Source organism: Dermacentor variabilis, chromosome 6, assembly GCF_050947875.1.
Source record: "Dermacentor variabilis isolate Ectoservices chromosome 6, ASM5094787v1, whole genome shotgun sequence".
NCBI classification, from domain to species: Eukaryota; Metazoa; Arthropoda; class Arachnida; order Ixodida; family Ixodidae; genus Dermacentor; species Dermacentor variabilis.
The window spans coordinates 191,078,881-191,099,253 of NC_134573.1; the positions used below are offsets into that span (position 1 = coordinate 191,078,881).

At 45.0% G+C, this 20,373-nt stretch overlaps 1 protein-coding gene across 6 annotated transcripts in view; it reads right to left on the reverse strand.

The window, feature by feature from the left end:
• Window positions 1-4,115: 4,115 nt before the first annotated feature.
• The window catches only part of fwd (phosphatidylinositol 4-kinase beta fwd), a 161,138-nt gene continuing 144,880 nt past the window's right edge, over window positions 4,116-20,373 (reverse strand). For all 6 annotated transcript variants that reach the window (XM_075697209.1, XM_075697204.1, XM_075697206.1 and 3 more), the window contains 2 exons: window positions 11,644-11,776; window positions 4,116-7,477 (listed from right to left, as the gene is read on the reverse strand). In XM_075697209.1, the coding sequence (XP_075553324.1) occupies window positions 7,169-7,477; window positions 11,644-11,776 (442 nt within the window). In that variant the 3' untranslated portion in view covers window positions 4,116-7,168. The remainder of the gene's footprint in view (window positions 7,478-11,643; window positions 11,777-20,373) is intronic.

The following is a 20,373-nucleotide window of genomic DNA, read 5'->3' on the forward strand; positions in this document are numbered from 1 at the left end:
TCCAGGTTTCTCCCGAGTGATACAGAACTTTGCTTTATGTCAAGATGGGCTGACACCATGTTACCTGATGCTGTCACTCTCTAGTAAGCATGTGAAAAAAAATAACTCAGTTTTAACAGCAAGGAATAGTGTTTATTTTATTCAAAAAGAAAACAGAAGGGAGGGGTAAGTAAAATGCACAGCAAATAAGATATCTTTAAAAAAAATCGTAACACCCACTGCAAATCGAGTCAAACATTTTCAAATACGAATAAAAAGGAGTTGCATACAGAAGCAAATATTTTCGAATACTATGAGCTATTTCTGTCAACCGATAGTAAGCTCATTGGTATCAGGCCCGAACTTTGTCACATGCGAGATTCTCTCTCAACAGCTGGCGATTCAACCTCAACTGTCCTGACATATACTCTTAGCCCCCACACAACACCTCAGTGTTGCGTTTGACTGCTTTAAAGTTTATTTTGGTTTGGATGAGGGACACCTGCATCTCGGCATCAGCCAACACCGTTTTTCGAGCTCAATGCATGGGTCCTTTCTGTTCTCGTTGTCCTTCTGCCGTGCATTTGTGCCACAGACCATTTGAAGCATATTCTTGGTCAGTTGTGCAAATAATGTCGCGATTTTTCGGACTCCCTAGGCGCCGCGAGAGTGTCCGAAAATTCGGGCAGTTCGAAAAGCTGGATGCATGTCTTTTACTCCCTTTAAAAGCTCAAGTTGGCACAGCACATCCGAAAAAGCTCTGAAGACCTACGAGTACACTTATTAGCCTTATCAGTGTTCGTACTGTGGCAGGACATGGAGGGTGCACACACATGTAATTAAGGAATACCTACTGCATCCCGTTACAATTGCCCCAACCCACGCTTATGCTTCACCGCTTAACATTGCTGTATTAAAAGGACACTAAAGTGAAAAATGATTTCTGCTGCATCAGTAAATTACCGTTCTTCAACACCAAAAACACCACTCTTACAACGATAAGACGTTTGGCCAGAAAAAGCCCAAGAACGAAATACGGGTGGCGACGCCTACTTAAGTTCCCGCACCTGGGGGCTGTGACGTCTTGGATTTTGATGGCATTTCCTAGGGCCTACTAATTATATATAGCGCTACAGATTGACTACATTGTGTTCTAAAGGAACCAAATATTAAACATGTCAAGTTTCGGTAACCTTTACTCAGTCAACGCAGCCCAAATGCGAAAACATACCTTGGGATCCCTGACGTCGCGCTGACCTACCGGCGCTGGGGCTTCGGTGCGAAATTCAAATACTGATACTTGGACCTTCATTTTCTCATCTAATAATCAAACTATTTTTTTTAATGACTACCTGCAGGGTTTTCAAACAATGCTTCATTAGTCTAAACTGATTTATTGTTTCGCTTTAGTGTCCCTTTAAGACGAAGCTGACTTTTGGGGACCGGCATAATGCAATGCGGCGTGCTTTCCGTGCTTCAAAGCTAATCGCGAAAACCACAGAGGCGGAGTCGGGTGACATTGCTGATAGTGGCAAATTATTTGAATGAAAAACACGGCACCGAATGGCAAGAAGCTTAACAGCGGACGTCGAAGCAGCTAAGCCTAGCGTTGCTGCGGTTGCCAGCGGATCTGCGTGCGAGAGCGCCGGTTTGAGGCAGTGAGGTAGTCAAAATGGCGATGGTGGTGGCTTTGATTAATATTGTTTTGGACCTGCAGTCGTGGCAAAAAGTCCTGAATATTGGATGGTTGAAGGGTTCTTTCGTCCGAAATTTCAGATGTTCTTAACATTGACTCTATGGGGGTACGTGGTGGTGCCGCGAAGCTGTGCACCCGGAAAGTCTGTTGACTGTACGCTGGCAACTCCTCCAGCCGATGACATGGCACCAAAGACGATTCGTTATGATTCCTTTCTCTTACTCAGGCCAGCATTACCACTACTTTCATTCCCTTTCAATAAAGTTACAGCTGATTATCCCCAATAGAAACACAATTTCTCCGAGTTCTTCCTCAGTATTTCGACTATTCAAGATTCCCAAGAATTTCCAATCTTCCCAGTTGGTAGACACCCTGCTTTTGTGCAATGGTAGACTACAGTTATTGTGCCAATGTTGTCGGCACAAAGTGCACTTTCCCACTTTGTTTCTTGCTCTCTCTAAATCTTTCCTAGAGTGGTGACAGCGACAAAGCCTAATAATTGTTCTGTACCTACCTGTTAGTCTGGCTGCAAAGGCGCTGAACAAAAGGTATTGACCTGTGGCTACGAGAGAAGTGGAAGCAAGACATTTGGTGGCAAGAGACGCTTGGCTTCACATCTATTTTAAATATATTTGCGTGTGTGAAAAACATTTTGATGCCAAGGTCATCACTCGTGAATGTGTGTGCAATGTGAAATGGAAATGCTGTGTGCCTGCAACACGAGTGACCTAAGCTCAAAAAGATGTTAGTTCCACAATGCAAACAGCATCTTCTAAAGCAAATTGGTTTTTTTGCCTGTTTTTGTGGTTGGCAGTCGGTGGTGGACTTACCGCCGATCCAAAGGTGCATGTTCGAGTGGCTGAGCTGCAGATGACCGAGTTGCGCAGGCTAGCTCAAAACATATGCTGTTGCGCCTGGTCTTTCAGACTTCCAGACGGCTCAAAGGAGCCGTCTTAGGTGCTCAAGTGGAATGGTCGGGTAGAACAGCCCTCCTCGGGCCGCTCCTCCCCTCCCAGTACCCTGTGGCGGCTGCTGGGATAGGAGGATGGCAGTCGCCTTCCACGATGGTGCTCGCGCAGCTAGAGATGACACACATACGATACCCATCTATCTATACAACTACTACAGATGTGCAGGTCAACGGCTTTGTTCTCTAGCAACTTACATAACGAAACAAGCTCTACCTAAATATCCTGTGACAAATACATGCCAACAAGCTTATCATTCCTTTAAGAAAGTGACTAGCTCACTAGAAGGATTTAGATATTCACTGACAAATATTGTTGATGGTTTCTGCACGATTTCTTCTGTTACTCAACAATCGGCAGACATTTATGCTTTTTATTCAATGTGGCAGATTTTAAAATGTCGAATTTTTGCAAATAACTGATGAGCTCTGCCTTCCAAAGCATATTCATAATTTTCTTAATTTAAGCACTAATTCACTTATCTGGTGGCAAAGCCTGAATTTGTACATACCATCCTTTAGACACTGGCTGTGCAATGTCCACGTGTTGAGGAGCCTGCACAACGGCTAGAATTTGGGCGTGTATATAGGGTGTCCCAGTTAGGTTTAGTTAAGGCGTTTAAAGAAAAAAAAATATTTTAAAACATACGGTGCAAGATACAATTATAAGACCGACGGTGTTCAGTAGTCAGACCTACAATGACCTAGCGCCATAGATTTTATAATCGCATCTTTCACTGTGTATTTGTATTATAATTCTTTTTGAACAGCTTGGCTGGTATTAGCTGGGGCACACGGTATGTAGTACAACTGTGAGCAAAAATATAAGGTCCAGGGACTGCATGATAAAACTCATTTTCTCCTCTGTCTGTGAATGCAACTTGAAATTGAAGACTACAGTCCAAACTTGGCATTACGAATTTTCTAGTGCACTTGTCAGTTTCCATTTATTTGTGTTAATTACAAACAAATTAATTTTTTCGCCAACCCTGTCGTCCGTATACTTTTGCTCGGAGATGTACATGCATTCACACCACTGGGGAAATGTGGTGTTGGCAAGCTGAGGCATTGGGCGAGCAATGCTAGTAAATGTGTTGTTCATAATTGTGACCTCGGTCTGTCTGCTTCGCTGTTCAAATGGGCAACAGCCGCTCTGTGCCCACGTGGGCCAACCCTTTCACACAGGGCAAGGTCTTGCAGCTGTGCATTGCCAAGTCTACTTCAGCATGCCGAAAGCCATGGTTTCTAGGTGGAAACTCCAGAGTACTTCACATTCAATGGGACTGTTATTCCAACAGTGATTTTTTTTGTCAGCAATAGAAATGAGGGCAAGACAAAGGTGTGTGCACACAGATTTCAATAACTTCCAGTCGGAAAGCATCACAATATGTAGCTTGGGAGTCCGTGCTCTTGGCACATTGTAATAGCAAACACACTCTGCAGCACACTTGAATGAAGCACCAGACTGAATGATTAGAAAAGAAAATGAATTTAATTTTCATTATATTACAGCACACTAAATCATTAGACCTCATTTTACATCCAGGAAAGTAACGTCAATGATGGAGTTTAAGAAAACCTTTTCCAGGTTACTCATTTTTTCATCGCCAACTTTTGATGACGAAACTGTTTGGGCAGGATTGCGCATGCAGCTTGGCTCAATGTTATGGTTCCCAAAGCAAGCACAAAAGTGCCTCAAAGCCAGGCATGCGCCTTGGAGAAAGAAAAAAGCAGAAAAGGGTTGTCATGTAAATGAAAACTTGCTGCGGCTCGGGATTAATGCCTTCCCCTATACAACAGAATCAAAAGAATGCACCATACAAGCGAACCATTAGCTCAAATATCTAGCACAGTATTTACACATTAGTACAAAGAAAAGCCTGGAAAAATAGCCTTCATAGTATTTACAACAGCTCGTGGACAGACAGCGATGCACAAGTCTTCACGCTACCATCAACAAAGTGCGGTTACCCTGGACCTGATGCACGCTGCACGCCAGTAACGTCGAAGAACTCTCTCAACACCATTTCTGTAAGCAACTGACATGCTTGCATACTTGTGGCGCAGCAGGACGACACAAGAGAATATCTCGAGAATGAGAACACTGAATGTAACATGAACTGTTTTCTGCGCTAGAGAGCTAAAAAGAAAGCAACAGAAAAAGGAGAACTGAGGACATATGTACACAGCTACTGCAAGGCCTGGCCAGAAAAAATGTATGTGCGAGCAAAGACGCATCACATGTCTGGTTGACTTAAGTATGGCACGCTAAGCCAGGTGGCCTAATTAAAAAAGAGGATTGGAATGCAGATGCAAGATCCATGCACTAAGACAAAGGTTTTCTGGCACTAGACAGAGAGGATCGTCCCCACACCCTGAAAGCACCACATTAAAATATATTCCAACTGGAACCTCGCGCTTCCACGAAAATGATCAACAAGTATCTTAAGTGGAGCTTTACATGTTCCAATGGCAGCTTCAATTGGTTGATTAAGAGAACTCTGGCAGAGCTTCAACATTCGTGTAAGCTGTATCACGATAATAAAGTATTGTAGTGATCACTATCACCATTGGAGCCCACTTCTGCTTGCAAGAAAGTTTTGTTGTTATCCTACACGACATTTGTAGCACTGGCAGAGCACTCTGGAATGACTGGTTGAAGATGTCCCAAGTGTGCCCGACACTAGTGCATATCTCAACAAGAATGCATTAGTGCTGAATGTTATATTCTTATGCAGACAAGCATTTTAACAGCTAGCACCATGAGGCAGCAATATCGATCTTGCTCGCTACCAAGCCCGACTTCTAGGCACACTTTAAACATAATAATATACACGCCTGAAGTGAAAGCGCAGTGACACCCTCTTTGCCTGCTGCATGTTTGCTTTGCAATCACTCACACCTATTGAGCAATCCTTTTGGTGAAAGGCTACCTTTTTGATGCCATGCTGAACAATGTATAAGCATAGCCAGACAAGTGTTCACAGTTGACAATGAGCTACAGTCAGAGTGATAGTCTGGGGATTGCATGAGCCACAACTGAACAATGCAAGTCTTTTTTTCACCTCGACATGCCAAGTCTAGGGGTTAAATGCATATGCCTGTCAAAGAAACAAGTCTGGACGGCCCACAGGGTTTCCACTCGTAAGACACATGGGTTGTTGTAACATGACTCCGCATAAAATGTACATTAAAATTACTAGCTGCATTTACAAGGCAGTGCACACCAGTCTGCACCATTTCACCAGCCACATTTCCAAGCTGTGCTGCTGTTGCTCAGATTTGTGAACTGGCAACTGTGCAAATAAGGCCGACAGGCTTCCCATGCATATGCAAGCACAAGCATGTTAGTTTTCGCAAAAATAAAAATAAAATAAAGAAGACGGAAAAGAAAGAAAAAGAAGAAAGCTTGCAATGCCCTGACGTGAAATAAACACTCTGTTGATGCAGCCTAGACGAAACGCAAAGTGGTTTGTTCATAACATATGGTACAAAAGGAGGCATTTTGCGAACTAGAAGGCTGCACAGTTGCTGCACCGTTAACTATGCCTTGGAGTTAATATGCACAGAAAAGTTTTATAAAGCGCTCACTGAAAACGACATAACCACTGCATAACACACACTCCGCAAAGCTATCTGGCTCAGCCACGCAGACTGTCTGCAACATGAGGTACTTCACCATCCATACACGCAAAACTGTTCACAGAATGCAAGTTAAAGGACAAAACATTTTACTATTTGTTACCAGCATGATGAAGCAGCTGTTCACCTAAGGTGTCTTAACAACAGAATATTATGTACAAAGAACAGTGTGTGGAGAAAATGTCGCACCGAGTCTGCCATGGTGCAGATAAAATGATGAAGGGACATTGGATTGTTCCTGCACTAAAGTGTTTGGCATGAGAAACGGTTGGTGTCAACAAGGGATGCACAGAAAATTAAATCATTCTGCACGGTTGAGTGCTATATACAGGAGGGAGAGACTTGCCAAGCCTTCGTTGGCCTACTTGCATTGCTGGTAACAGGCCCTACTTGCAGCTTTTATAAAGAAGCTGTTGCAATGCTGTAAAATACGAAAGCAAGTCAGATGAAGTCATGCCAGGAATTTGGGTAGAGTTGCTGCTGGCCACAGCCTTGACAAGCTGTTCATACTTGGCAGTGACTTGTACAAGTTCACTCAAAAGCAGACACCATTCATGGTTTTCCACCAAAGGGGGATCCTGTTCTAGGCATGACAGATTGTTACAGGCAAGCTCCAGCCTACCCTCAATAAACCTGCAAGTAACACAACTGTGAAAGAGTTGGTCTTTGAGAGATACCCACCCACATGCACAATGGTCTCCTTCCTGTTGCAGTATGCCAACACCCTAGTGGGCTAGCACAAGAATGTCAACAGTGTTTTGCGTTGGTATTGGTGCACACCTGGGGTCCCATCTAGTTGAGCATGCAAGGAAGAACTAAATCCAGACACCTCCAGCCACCAAGCAGAACTCGGTGCGGAGGGCCGACGGTCAAGGAAAGCCAGCCTAGAGAATGCCATTTGTGAAGTACTGGAAGTTGTCATACAGACGTGTAGTGAGCGAGTGCATACTGCTTTCGACAAGCGAGTCAACAAGCATCTGCAGCCTCTCGTCGGTGCAGCCCATGTGGAAACGTTCACGAAGAGCACGCACAGCACTGGCCCCATGCCACTGGAAGCAGGGAAGCCGGGCATTGGACTGCAGGATCTCCACCAGGGTGATTATGCGCTCGTGGTGCTTGCGTGCCGCCACCAGCCCTTGCAGAATCAGCACCTTGAAGTAGTTGAACATGTTCGAGTCCAGGCCGCCCATCACCTGTACGATAGCAGTGGTTGATCAGTGCCTGTAACCTCTCCTGTGCATGAGTGCACTGAAAAAACTTTCACTATTCCACATCACTATGCTCACTGAAAAGGTGCACATGTCAGAAAAGTGAAAGCAAGAAACTTGATCTACCCAACAGCAGCAGCATGAAACTGCAGAAGAAACTGATGTGGGCACTTCACAAAAGAAAGCTTTTGCAAGGCATCTGCTAGATCTTCAGTTTATACTTCAACTGCATAGCTTACTGGGAATACTTTGCAGCTTCTTGCTACTTGAGTGTATGACATAAAACTTCCTCCACAGAACTTGTCCTGCACCTATGTACGAGTTTCTCAAACTGCAACAACAAAAGCATGAGAAACATGCGTACGTATATCTGCCCTGTTCACCACCATAGGAATGGAGAAAGTTGGCCTCTTTGTTAAGCGACAGGAAGAGTAGGGCAGGTCGTTCAATACGCAGGGCAGATAAACGGTGGCCTTTTAGAGTAACTAGTGCCAAAGGAGAGGAAACGCAGTCGAGGACGGCAGAGAACGTGGTGGTGTGACGAAATGAGGAAATGTGGGGCCACTGAAGAGATCGCAGGGACAGGCCTTCTTCCTGCAGTAGAATGACACAGTCTGATCATGATTTCCATGTGACAACCGCACTTTGCCCAGCTACAGTCACGTCCAAGATAAAAAGGCCTTACTTTGTTGAGATTAATAATGGTAATAAATGTGGCCAAGCAGTGCGTGGAGCGGCAAAGTGGTCCTGAAAAGTTAATGTCAGTGGTGGAATAGTCATTTCACCTTTCAGCGCAAGTCCTGGCGCAGGGTCAAACGCATGTGTGCTTACCATATACCACACCAATTTTAACTGATATAGTCTATATGTTGCAGAGACGGGTTTGCATGAGGCTTAACTTCGAGCACAGTCACTAAAGGATGCGACACTCCTTCACACCACAACACAGATAGGGTGTTGCGGCTGGGTTCGTTGACTCTCCGATAAGGTGTGGAGGAGAAGGCACCACAGACAGACCGTCAACAAATGCGTGTTTATTAACCCAGGATGTAACACAGTGCGACAGTCACAGCTTGTGGGCAAAGGCTCACCGCAAGACCGATCGAGTATGCGCGCCTGCACTGAACATGACATCATGCAATACACTCATGTCAGGCCATGCACATTAGGGAGTATAGTGTCAGTGCAACTGGGAATGCACGAGACGCGAAGAGGGTTTTGCATGTGCGTCGCTGAGGCTATTTTGCCGACATAGCACAGTGACTCAAACTCGGCAAAATAGTTTTGCATCAACAAACATGGCGGCACTCACTGAAGTGGCGGCCCTTGCCGTTTACCACATACGACCTCAGTCCTCGTAAATCTGCTACTATCAAATGCGATAAATGGTGCCATAGGTTTTCGCTTTCTCTCGTTTGATTTAATGAAGCATGGCACAACATAAGAAAGTTATGCAAAAAAATGTTACTTTTGCACTTTTGCAATATTCGCATTAAAAGCATTCTTGCATCCCTCTTTCATTAATATGCAGCTGTCGCAGCAGCAAGCAAACCCGCGATCTTGAGCTCAGCAGTGCAACGCCATAGCCATTGTAAAGGCTACCCCGACGGGTCACGAACTTTGGGGCACATTGATAGGTAAGTCGCAAGTGCGAAATGATGTAGCGAAAATCAGTTGCAATATTTGAACATTGAAATAAGTTCAAGAATACATATAATTTGACTGTAGAACACACTTAGGCCAGTGACGAATACTTACACGGTTCTCTTTCCTTGCCACTTCTAGTACATGCTGCACAGGCGTAGTCAAATTAAGAAGTTCAAGACCATTTCCTGCCGTCACGTTCTAGGCTACTGCTCAGCTTATTGCCGTTTTGCAAGTGCACCAGAGGAGCACTACATGCCTCTTATTTCATACAGTAGTCTTTGGTAGGCACAAGTACACACTTCGGAACCACAAATACTTCTGCTGGCGTCCCATAACAAGCATTGAATGAAATCGGAGGCTTGTAGCGTTGTGTGGTGGTGATGCAGCAGCACTGTTGGATCATGGAAGTAGAGTGGCTGTTGACTCAGTAGTGTTTTGTGCATGACCGTGTGGCAGTTTTGAACTGTGGCACCAGAGAAGTTACTAACAGCATTGCATGCCACCAAGTTTTGGCCTACAGTATTTACACAATTTTAACACGCTCCCGAAGCTAGCATGAACCGAATTTTCATGGGCTTAAAAAATATAAAAGCGCACCTGAATCTAACATACATTCTGGTGCATTCCAATCGAACTCAATGTGCCACAACCAATAACTATTCATCTATTTTGTCACCAGTTACATCCGGAGTGCCACAAGGATCCATCTTGGGGCCTTTACTTTTCTTGATTTATATTAATGATCTCCCTAACTGTGTAACAATATCATCAATTAGTCTGTCCGCAGACGATTGTGTAATATACCGAAAGATCACTAAACCTGATGATTCATATACATAAACTGCAAGGGGATCTTTACAATGTGTCACTCTGGTCTAACAAATGGCTTATGAAACTTAACGCTAGAAAGTAAATTGATGCGCATACAGTATCATGTACAGACAGCAATGGCAGTCAGTGCAGATATGTACTGAATGACACTATACTAGCATCTGTAAGAGCTTCTTCGCATGAAGCATCTTCGTCGTAATTTTTCTACTGTTCCTACTTCTGTAAAACTGGCACTCTCCAAAACCCTATTTCGCTCAAACCTGATTGCTATCCCAAATGCATCCGCCATTTGGGATAGCAATCAAGAATAACTAACCCTTACACTTGAAGAAATTCAAAATCGAGCAGCTCACTTTAGTTTATCTAACTATTTCTGCCGTGCCAGTGTAAGATGCATGAAATAACCCTGAATCTACCAGATCTTTCATTACGCTGCAAATGTGCTTGCCTTTGCCTATTCCACAAAGTTTATCACTCTAACCATGTGCTCAAGAATCAACTAATCACCCCATTTTTCTACCCTTTATTCAGATCTCACCACAGATATAAAGTTGCCGTCCCATCCTGCTGAACGAACAAGTACTATGATTCTTTTTTACCCTGCACAAGTGTCGACTGAAACCACTTTCCTGCTTCCATCATTCACATCGTAGATACATCTTCATTCAAAACAGCAGTCTACCACACTATTGCTCAAAATTTTTTTCCCTTTATATAATTGTCTGCATATTATTTTTACTTTGTTACCACTCCTTTCTGTAGTGCCTTCGGGTCTTGAAAGCATGTATAATGAATGAATGAATGAATGAATGAATATCGGCAATTCAAAAAGAAGTACAGCATGCCCTCCACATTCACGATCAGAAAAAAGCAGTCCCTCAGATTTTACCTTCACTGATGGAATTTTTTAATGAGCTTTCATAACGAAAGCGGCATATCACACCGCCATTTGTGCTCCATTGGCCACAGATTTGACCAAGCACACAGGGGCGGTATTCCTGGGCAATCACTTTTAGACAGACACACACATACTACTATATATCCACTTTCGTGAGACTCGCAATCAGACTTGTCAAAGAGTGCATCCACCAGAACTGATACTGTGCTCAGACAGTGAGCTTGGCACAGCGCCAGAAATTTTCAAGGGAACTGTGATCACATCGACACACCCATTAGCTCATTATAATGATGTGCTACTGTATGCACAGTTTCAAGCAAACAATTTTGGAATTAAATGTAAGAAAGTTGCACAAGATAAAAGTGAGTAGGAGAAAACTAAGAACTTTGCCCAACACTGAAGTACATTCCAGAAAAATTCTTCCATTGATCACAATGGCAGTGCTTTCGTACAAGTTTGACTGAGTACATCACTCAAGTGACGTTTCACTGTGCCAACGAGCACATGCAAAACCATATTTGAGCAGGGGTTGACCAGTGCCCGAGTGTGCACACCTGCAAGCCAAGAATGAAACATGCAAGAGCTTCTCTCACATGTGGAGCACGTACTGGACAGAGATCATTAGTGCCAGCCCTGCACAAAACTCAAAACACAAAACACAACACTCTCGGTTCGGAATGCATTCGTTTGAAACAGAACCTGGGAGTCACCACTAGCACTGAAAATGGTGCAGCCCTGGGATGTCAATAAAAGTGGGAGATGCAAAATTCCTTACATCAACAAACTCTTGCGTCAGCTTGAATGGGGAGCTCTCAAAGCCGAGGTTCTTGGGTGACGAGGACAGTATGAAGCCAAAGTCGATGTGAATGATGTGGCCTTCCCCATCGAGTAGGATGTTTCCATTATGCCTGCCAAACAAAGCAAACATGAAGGCACTAACAATAACATGACGCATTTGCCAATGACTGCTTATAAGAATGAAACATACTCAGAGGTTTGAGGCTCAGAGGCAATGGCAGACTTACAGGGATAAAGCACTTGCATTTGGTTCGACATTAAAGGATGGTCATCACATAGAGATGCAAGTGGAGACACTAGTGTCTAACAAAATGCTACTTGGGAAAACCGGGGGAAGGCGGGAGATGGAAATTCAAGACAATGAGCAAGACGAGCACAAGGTGAAAGCAGGAGCCAATTAAAACATTAAATTATGGGGTTTTACATGCCAAAACCACTTTCTGATTATGAGGCTCGCTGTAGTGGAGGACTCCAGAAATTTCGACCACCGGGAGTTCTTTAATGTGCACCGAAATCTAAGTACACGGGTGTTTTCGCATTTCGCCCCCATCGAAATGCAGCCGCCATGGCCAGCATTCGATCCCGCAACCTCGTGCTCAGCAGCCAAACACCATAGCCACTGAGCAACCACGGCAGGTGGAAAGCAGGAGCCAACATTTAGACAAGTGGACTTGTCTTCTTCAAGGTGACTATGCTTTCCTCGCAGCAGTATATATAGGGGGGGTTCTTCTAAAAGGGAGAGGGTGTAAGGCGGGTGGGAGTGGCAACGAGCGAAGGTGTGTTAGCGGCGAGGTTGTTGAATTGAGAACAAAGGAGTGCTCTTCACAAGGCCAGTGACACGGCCGTCTGTCAGCCTGTTTCGCTGGTGGTCGTGGGATATCGTGTCTCTGAAAGAGATAATAGAAGGAACGGCAAAAACCAGTGCTCGGGGCGTGGGGAGAGAGAGAAATAGAATAAACAAATTAAAGAAAAAAAAAAGACCGGGAAGAAAGGAAAAAAAAATATATTAAGCAACCAAACTAGGCGTTGTTGCCTATAGCTTGAAATTTAGCATGGCTCAATTTCAAGCTGGCAAAACCCGTAGTTTGGTTGCTTAGTGGTCTTTTTCTTTCTTTCTTTCTTTATTTCATTTCTTTTTTCTTTCTTAGTTTTTTCCCCACGAACACTGGTTTCTGCTGCTCCTATTATCCCTTTCAGACACGCGAAAGCCCGTGACTACAAGCGAAACAGGTAATAGAGGGGTGCTGTGCACGCAAACCGTTGACACGCCAGCTGACACACGGCCGTTTATGTGTGATTGACAGATGGCCATGTTCCAGGCCTTGTGCACAGCACTCTTTCATTCTCAATTCGACACCCTTGCAAACACACCTTCGCTAGTTGCCGCTCCCATACGCCTTACGCCCTTTCCCCTTTAGAAGAACCCCACCTATATGTACTGTGGCGAGGAAAGCATATGTTGCCTTGAAGAAGACAAGTCCCCTTGTTGAAAAGTTGGCTCCTGCTTTCACCTTGTTCTCGTTTTGCTCAATGTGCTGCTTGGTCAGACGAAATACATAAGTGATCATCATGAAATGCAAATGTGATTTTCACAAATCCTTATCTAAGGAGATACAAAAGATTCCAGGTTTTTTTAAATTTCAACAGCACATCTACAATGTCTTAGGTAGCTGGTGCAGGAGTAGCTAAGCAGTATAACCCCATCTTGTTTTCTGTGCCCATTATGATTATGGCATACTGAGATCATGGCAAGACCCGCCACAGTATGTGCAACTTGAAGCAACTTAGCTTCACAGAAGGGTTGACAAGCAGCGTATCACAATCAGAAAATGGCAGTGCATTAATAGAACAATGTCTTAAAGTTATCATGAACTAGACAACACAGTCAAACCTCATTATAACACAAAAGTAGTTTCACTATATCCGAAATTTGTTAGAAGCATATGCGGTGATATAGAAAAGAAAAAAAACTATATATATATATATATATATATATATATATATATATATATATATATATATATATATATATATACCCACAAAAATTTGTGAGCTCAAGAGATTTTATAAATTTGCATACCAACAACACCTGCTCTCACAGGTCGGAGTGCAAAGCCACACACGAACACATACGTGCTCTTTTAACAGCAGTCAGCAGCAAACTCTTTCTGCTGAACAGTTGTGCTGATTCTTTATGAAGCCTTGTCCATTGCACCTTCTTTAGCATATGTGTAATGTCCCATAGAGGTCTTTCACCAGTGCTACAGCTGCTGGATTGTGCATGCCCATGGAATGCCACGCATTGCTGGTCGGAGAATAATCGCTTCACTCAGCATCTGGCGTGATGGTAGTAATCTCAATAAACTGCACAAAGTAATTGTCTGATACACCATATTTACTCGCATAATGATCGCACTCGCGTAATGATCGCACCCCTGAATTTTGACGTCAAAATTCATTTTTTAAAAATTTCCCGTGTAATGATTGCACTTACCATCTGTCGAATGCTACGCGAACGACTCAGAACAAACCAAGTGGTCTGCATGCACCAAACATTCTTAAGCAGATGCCTTATTCCATTCCTTTCATCACTTTCTGCACTTCCATGACAAAAAAAGCTACAACCAAACTTGCCTTTATTATGTGTAGGCTTTATAATGGTTGTGGTCAACAACAACAACAAAAGCCGCCTTTGGATTTTTCTCGTCTGCACTCATGGGCACGCAACAAATCGCGAGCGGCAACGATAGTAGCCATGTTTACACTGATACGTTAGAAGTGTACCCTATTCATACGCCGACGCTTGTAACACAGCTAAGATATTCGCCCACCCTTAGCGGAAACGTGCCATATTAGGATAGTAGTGAAGACAAATGGCTGCAGTTTCCACGGCATGCCTGCCATGTGTTTCTAAGTCACTGGCAGCTAAGCGCGCCTATATGTTTCTGTACTCTCAAAGTGGACATGACTACGTTATTGCCGCAAACTTGCCAATATTGATGATATTATCCATTCCTGATACAGAAGAAACTGTTTTAATGCACATAATGTACTCATGAGAAGAAAAAAAAATCGCGTTCGGCGCATTCGGCTTGCTCTGCCGGCCGACATTTTTGTTATGGTGTCCCACACTACATACAGCGGCAGCCGCCTGCCTATTTGTTGACCTGTTGTCATCCCGCAGCAAACATGGGATGAAAAAAATTTTTGTTTTCTTTTTGCGGGAAATTTAACCCGCGTAATGATTGCTCCACCTGAATTTGCGTCAATTTTTTTTTTTACAAAAAGAGGCAATCATTATGCGAGTAAATACGGTAACTTTTAAAGGGCCCCTCACCAAGTCTGGCCATTTTGACCTGACAAGCACAGAGCATACATTGTGCGATAAAGATCGTGTCTGCAAAGTATTACATCGCTACCCGCTGTGGAAAGATCTGAAATTTTAAACCGAACGCCGTTTTTCCTTCTCCTCGCGGCCGCCGCACTCCAAGCTGGAGGATGACGTACTCGTGTCCCTGCGCCTACGTACTGGTGTTCGCAGTGCCGCGTCGCTCATGGTGACACGCGACTTCAAGAAGTACAAGACATCTGTTATCTGTGCGATCTGTTGCTTGAATTGAAAAATCGAAGTTTAGAGAAATAATAAAACACACAAACGGAATGTCTGCGTGTTTTTTTGTTTTACTTTGCACCGAAGCAAGAGACATGCACTTCCGCTTCATCTGCTTGTTCCCACAGTCGTGCAGTCATGTGCGCAGGTACCGAAACTATGCCATTTTCTACCCAGTTGCAGTGCGTGATCATGCTCTGCGATCCACTTGTTCTGCCTCAGTATTCGTGTAGCACTGAATTATACCGCTAATCATGTTTCCTTGTGCACAGCGTGCAAAATCGTGCGCTGCGCGAACAAGACAACAGCTCGCGCGTGACACCATCAGTGGAAGTGCGTAACACCGAAAAAAGAAAGCGAGGAGAAAACAAAAATGAAAGTGGGGCCTGTATTGTATGCATCCCGCGATCCTCAAGGTCTGGTATGGGAGAAAGCAGGGAAAGAATTTCGTTTGGGGAGGCTAGACGAGGTGAGTGGAGAGGGCGTCTTGCTTGGCAATGGAGCCTGCCTGCTGAAATCATGGGTTCATGGCACTGAAATATTTCTCTCTCGGCTATTAATGAGCCAATTTGAAAACTTTTTGCGGCACAACGCTCAGTGCCAACCCATTTTTCGGCGACTCTTGCCACGATCCATCACGCACGGTGACACCAAGCCACCAATGTGCGCATATGCTACATGTGTTTTTTGCGCTAAATCGTCGATTTCTAGAAACCAGAGTTTTCTGTAGACCGCCAGGAAAGAATTGCCAGTTGGTAGAGGTAAACAGCTTCGCTGTGAAAACGATGTCTATTCACTACCCCATATAGATGGTGCCCTTGATTGTCTCTATGGTGCCCAGTACTTTTCATCCATCGACCGTTGGTCCGGGTATCGGCAAATTGCTGTGGATGATCTCGATTGTGAAAAGACAGCCTTTATAACACCACATGGAATTTAGCAATTTAAGGTTATGCCCTTCGGCTTATGTGGACGCTACTGATGAAGCGCATGATGGACCCTACTTCAAGGGTTTAAACGGACAACTTGTCATTGCTACCTGGATGACGTTACATCGTTCTCACCTACGTTCGGCACACACTTTGAGCGACTTTCAGTCATTTTTGGTACTGTTTGCATGGCTGGCCTGCAGCTCAACTTGAAGAAATGCCATTTTGGCCATCGTCAGATAACTGTAGTTGGATATCTGGACAATGCTTCTGGAATACGACCTGACCTAGGAAAAATTCACACCGTCAAAGACTTTGTAGGACTTTGCTCTTACTTCTGCGGCTTTGTTAAAAGATTTTGCCACCATAGCATGGCCTCTCACAGACCTCCTGAAGAAAGGTGTGCCTTTTTCATGGGGCTTCTGCCAAGCTGCCGCTTTCTCTTGTCTCATGACTTTACCTCCTAGGCCACTTCGACGTTTCAGCCCCTACTCAGGTGTGCACCAATGCAAGTGTCCACGGAATCTGTGCTGTTTTGGCGCAAGTTCAGCATGGTCATGACCAGGTTATTGTGCACACCAGCTATCTTTTGTCTCCTTGAGAGTGAAACAACTTCACTACCAAGAGAGAGTGTCTGGCTTTTGTCTGGGCGGTTGCGAAATTCCGTCCCCACCTATATGGCCATCCTTTTGTATTGTCACCGACCATCATGCTCTCTGTTGGCTTTTGTCCTTAAAAGACCCCACAGGGAGGCTTGGATGATGGGCTTTGTGGCTGCAAGAGTATTTCTATTCGATGGTGTTGTATATTGTAACCAGCAGGGGCCACGCTTGTGCGCACTCCCAGCGCCACCATTACAGTATAAATAGCCTACCCAAGCAGGGGGGCGTGTCTTGAGATATTGTGTGATGTACCGGCCAGTTGTCGTCAATAAACCTCTTGCGCAACTGTCATCTCTTTAACAATGGCGACGAGGGTGGGACGAACCGCCGGCCCTGATTCAAGCAGCAAGCAGCAGTAAACATCATGGACTACGATCTGCCACAGTCTTCTAGCCACCAACCGTTCTTCGGGTGCCTGACAGAATTCTGTACCACGACAGGTAACATGGCTATCTACTTCGAGCGGTTTGAGGCTTTTGCGAGAGTGAATAAGCTGGACGAACAAAGCAAGACGGACATTCTTATCACGATAGTAGGTGACAGCGCGTATGCCTGATGTTTCCGGAGGCTCCTGAAAAGAAGACGTATCAAGAGATAAAACAGGCGCTTCTGAATAATTACGCGCCAAAGCGGTCGATAGTCACGGAGCTTTACAACTTCCATAAATGCACACAGGGACCCCGGGAGGTAGTTGATGACTTCAACGTGGAATTGAAGCGGTTTGCAACGAACTGCTCGTTTGGAACATTTTTAACTGAGGCGCTCAGAGACCAGCTCATCGTGGGTGTGCGCAGCGAGGCTATTTGATGCAAGCTTTTGGCGGCTGAAGACGACAAAGGCCTAACATGGGACAAGGCATGTGTTATCGCCACGTCCATGGAAGCTGCAAAAAAACCATGTGAGGGAGATGCTACCGGGACGAGACGTGACCCGAGAACAAGAGGACGACGTCAAGTAGCAACACGGCGACAGCGCATCGGCTAGGCAACAGTGCAGCGACTACGACCATGCGAGGGATGTGCTACCGGGACGAGACGTGACCTGAAAAGAAGAGGACGACGTCAAGTGGCAACAGTGCCGTGACTACGCGCTCAACCAGCAACTGTCGGCGACGTGGTACGGCGGCTGCGAGGAAAGGGTCCGCTGACAAGGACAGGATGCGGCCGTGTTTCTGTTGTGGGGGTAGGCACCACCAGCAGGACTGTCGGCACATAAAGGCAAGGTGTTACAGTTGTTCCCAGACGGGACATTTAGATATTATATGTATGAGAAGGCAGAGCAATTTCACCGCGGAAGAGGACGTGTCTAGCTTAGAATTGTACGCGTTAGGAGAAAGAGTTGAGCCGTACAAAGTTGATATGAATGTAAATGGGCAAACCATTACCATGGAAATAGACACGGGCTCAGCAGTATCTATTATGCCTGATAGTGAATTTGTGAAATATTTTGGACGTCTGCCATATCAGCCCGTGCAGTTTTGCTTAAGGATATACAATGGCTCAAGCGTTCCCTTGAAAGGCAGTGTCACTGTAAGTGTAACTCATGAAGGCAATTCTTTTAGACTGCCGCTCGTGATAGCTGTGATTGAACAGGAGCACACGGTACTGGCATTGCTTGGCCGAGACTGGTTGAAGCATACTCGCCTAAACTAGTCGCATGTTTTGCGAGTGAACACATTCACTAAGCAGGTGGGGTTGCTAGACAAGCACAAGGAAGTGTTCACAGGCCCAATTGGAACCATTAAGGGGTTTGTGGGCTCCATTGTTCTGAAGCAGGGAGTGCAACCTGTATTCTGTAAAGCCAGGCCAGTGCTGTACGCCCTGAAAAACAAAGTTGAAAAAATTGGCTGCGGCTTAGCTAAGGTTAAGCCTGGATATCTCGAAGTGAAAAGATTCGGTGATGCTTATGGTTTAGCTTATGGTTATGCTTTATGATTTAGCCTATGGTTATGCTTACGGTTTAGCTTATGGTTATGCTTTATGATTTAGCCTATGGTTATGCTTACGGTTTCACTTATGAATATGCTTTGGTTAGCTTATGGTTATGCTATACATATGCCTTGTGTAGTTACGCAAATTGCTTATCAATGATATACCATAAGTTATGCAGGATTATTAAACTTCTTTATTCATCATTGTTGGGCTCACTGTCTTGCGATATCTGTAACGCCATAAACACAGCTCTCTGTATCGGTAGTATCACTCTCTTCTCCTTCCATGTTGAATGTACACGCGGTTATATAGTCGGCCTCCACGATAAACGTGCTTGCGGCGAACGTCAAACGATGACGCATAGCGCGCGGCAGTGGTCACCTGCGCCGACTCTGAACACGCTTACGAAGCCAATTCCGACACGCGCTGGCTCACGCGAAGCGCGGTGTTGACTAGTGTAGTGAAGCTTTTCGCTTCAAAAGAGTTGAAAGAGTTGGAATCGGCTGGTGTGTTGTACCCAGTGCGTGAAAGCCAATGGGCAACCCCTGTCGTAGCAGTTCTGATGAGTGACAGAGAAGCCGTCAGGCTCTGTGGTGACTACCATGTGTCTTTAAACCCCTGTATTACGGTTGCCCACTACCCGCTACCATTGCTAGAAGATGTGTTCGCTTCATTGGCAGGGGGAACTTGTTTCAGTGTGCTTGATTTATCGAAAGCGTACTTGCAGCTCCGAATGGATGACCCTTCGCAAGAGTTGCTAAAGATAAATACACGCCTTCGCCTTTTCCGTTTCACGCGTTTACCATTTCGTGTCGCGAGCGCAGCTGCCATTTTCCAGTCAGTAATAGACCGGGTATTGGCTGGCTTGAAGGGCACAGTGTGCTATCTCTATGATGTTCTCATAGCAGGAAAGACCGAACACGAGTGCCTGAGACGCACCGAACAGGTGCTGCAGAGACTACGGAAGCATGGGATACATGCCAACGCTGATAAATGTCAATTTCTTAAAAACTGCGTCCGCTATCTTGGTCACGAAATTGACGCGGTTGGTATGCATACCATGAAAGATAAAGTAGAAGCTATATTGAGCGCTCCGACTCCGACTGGTGTCTCCGAATTGAAGGCTTCCCTAGGGGTTGGTGAACTTTTAGCCTAGGTTCCTTTCCCGAACAGCCCCAACCTTAGAACCGCCCTACGAGCTCCTCAGAAAAGATTGTCCGTGGGAATGGACAAAATGAGTGTGAAACCAGCTTTCAGAAATGCAAGCTATTCCTGAGCGAGGATTCAGTGCTAGCTTTGTACGATGGAAACAAACCGCTGCGCCTGACATGTGACGCATTGGCATACCGCCTTGGAGCAGTGCTCGCGCACACCGAAGGTCGCGGCGAGAGACCTATCGCATTTGCGTCACGCATGCTTACAGCGGCCGAAAAAAGCTATGCACAAATTGAGCGCGAAGCTCTAGCCATTTTGGCATAGAAAAGTTTCATAAGTACTTGTTCAGCCGACAGTTCGAAATAGTGACTGATCATAAGCCACTGGCGCAGTTATTTGATCCGAAGAGACACAGCAGTC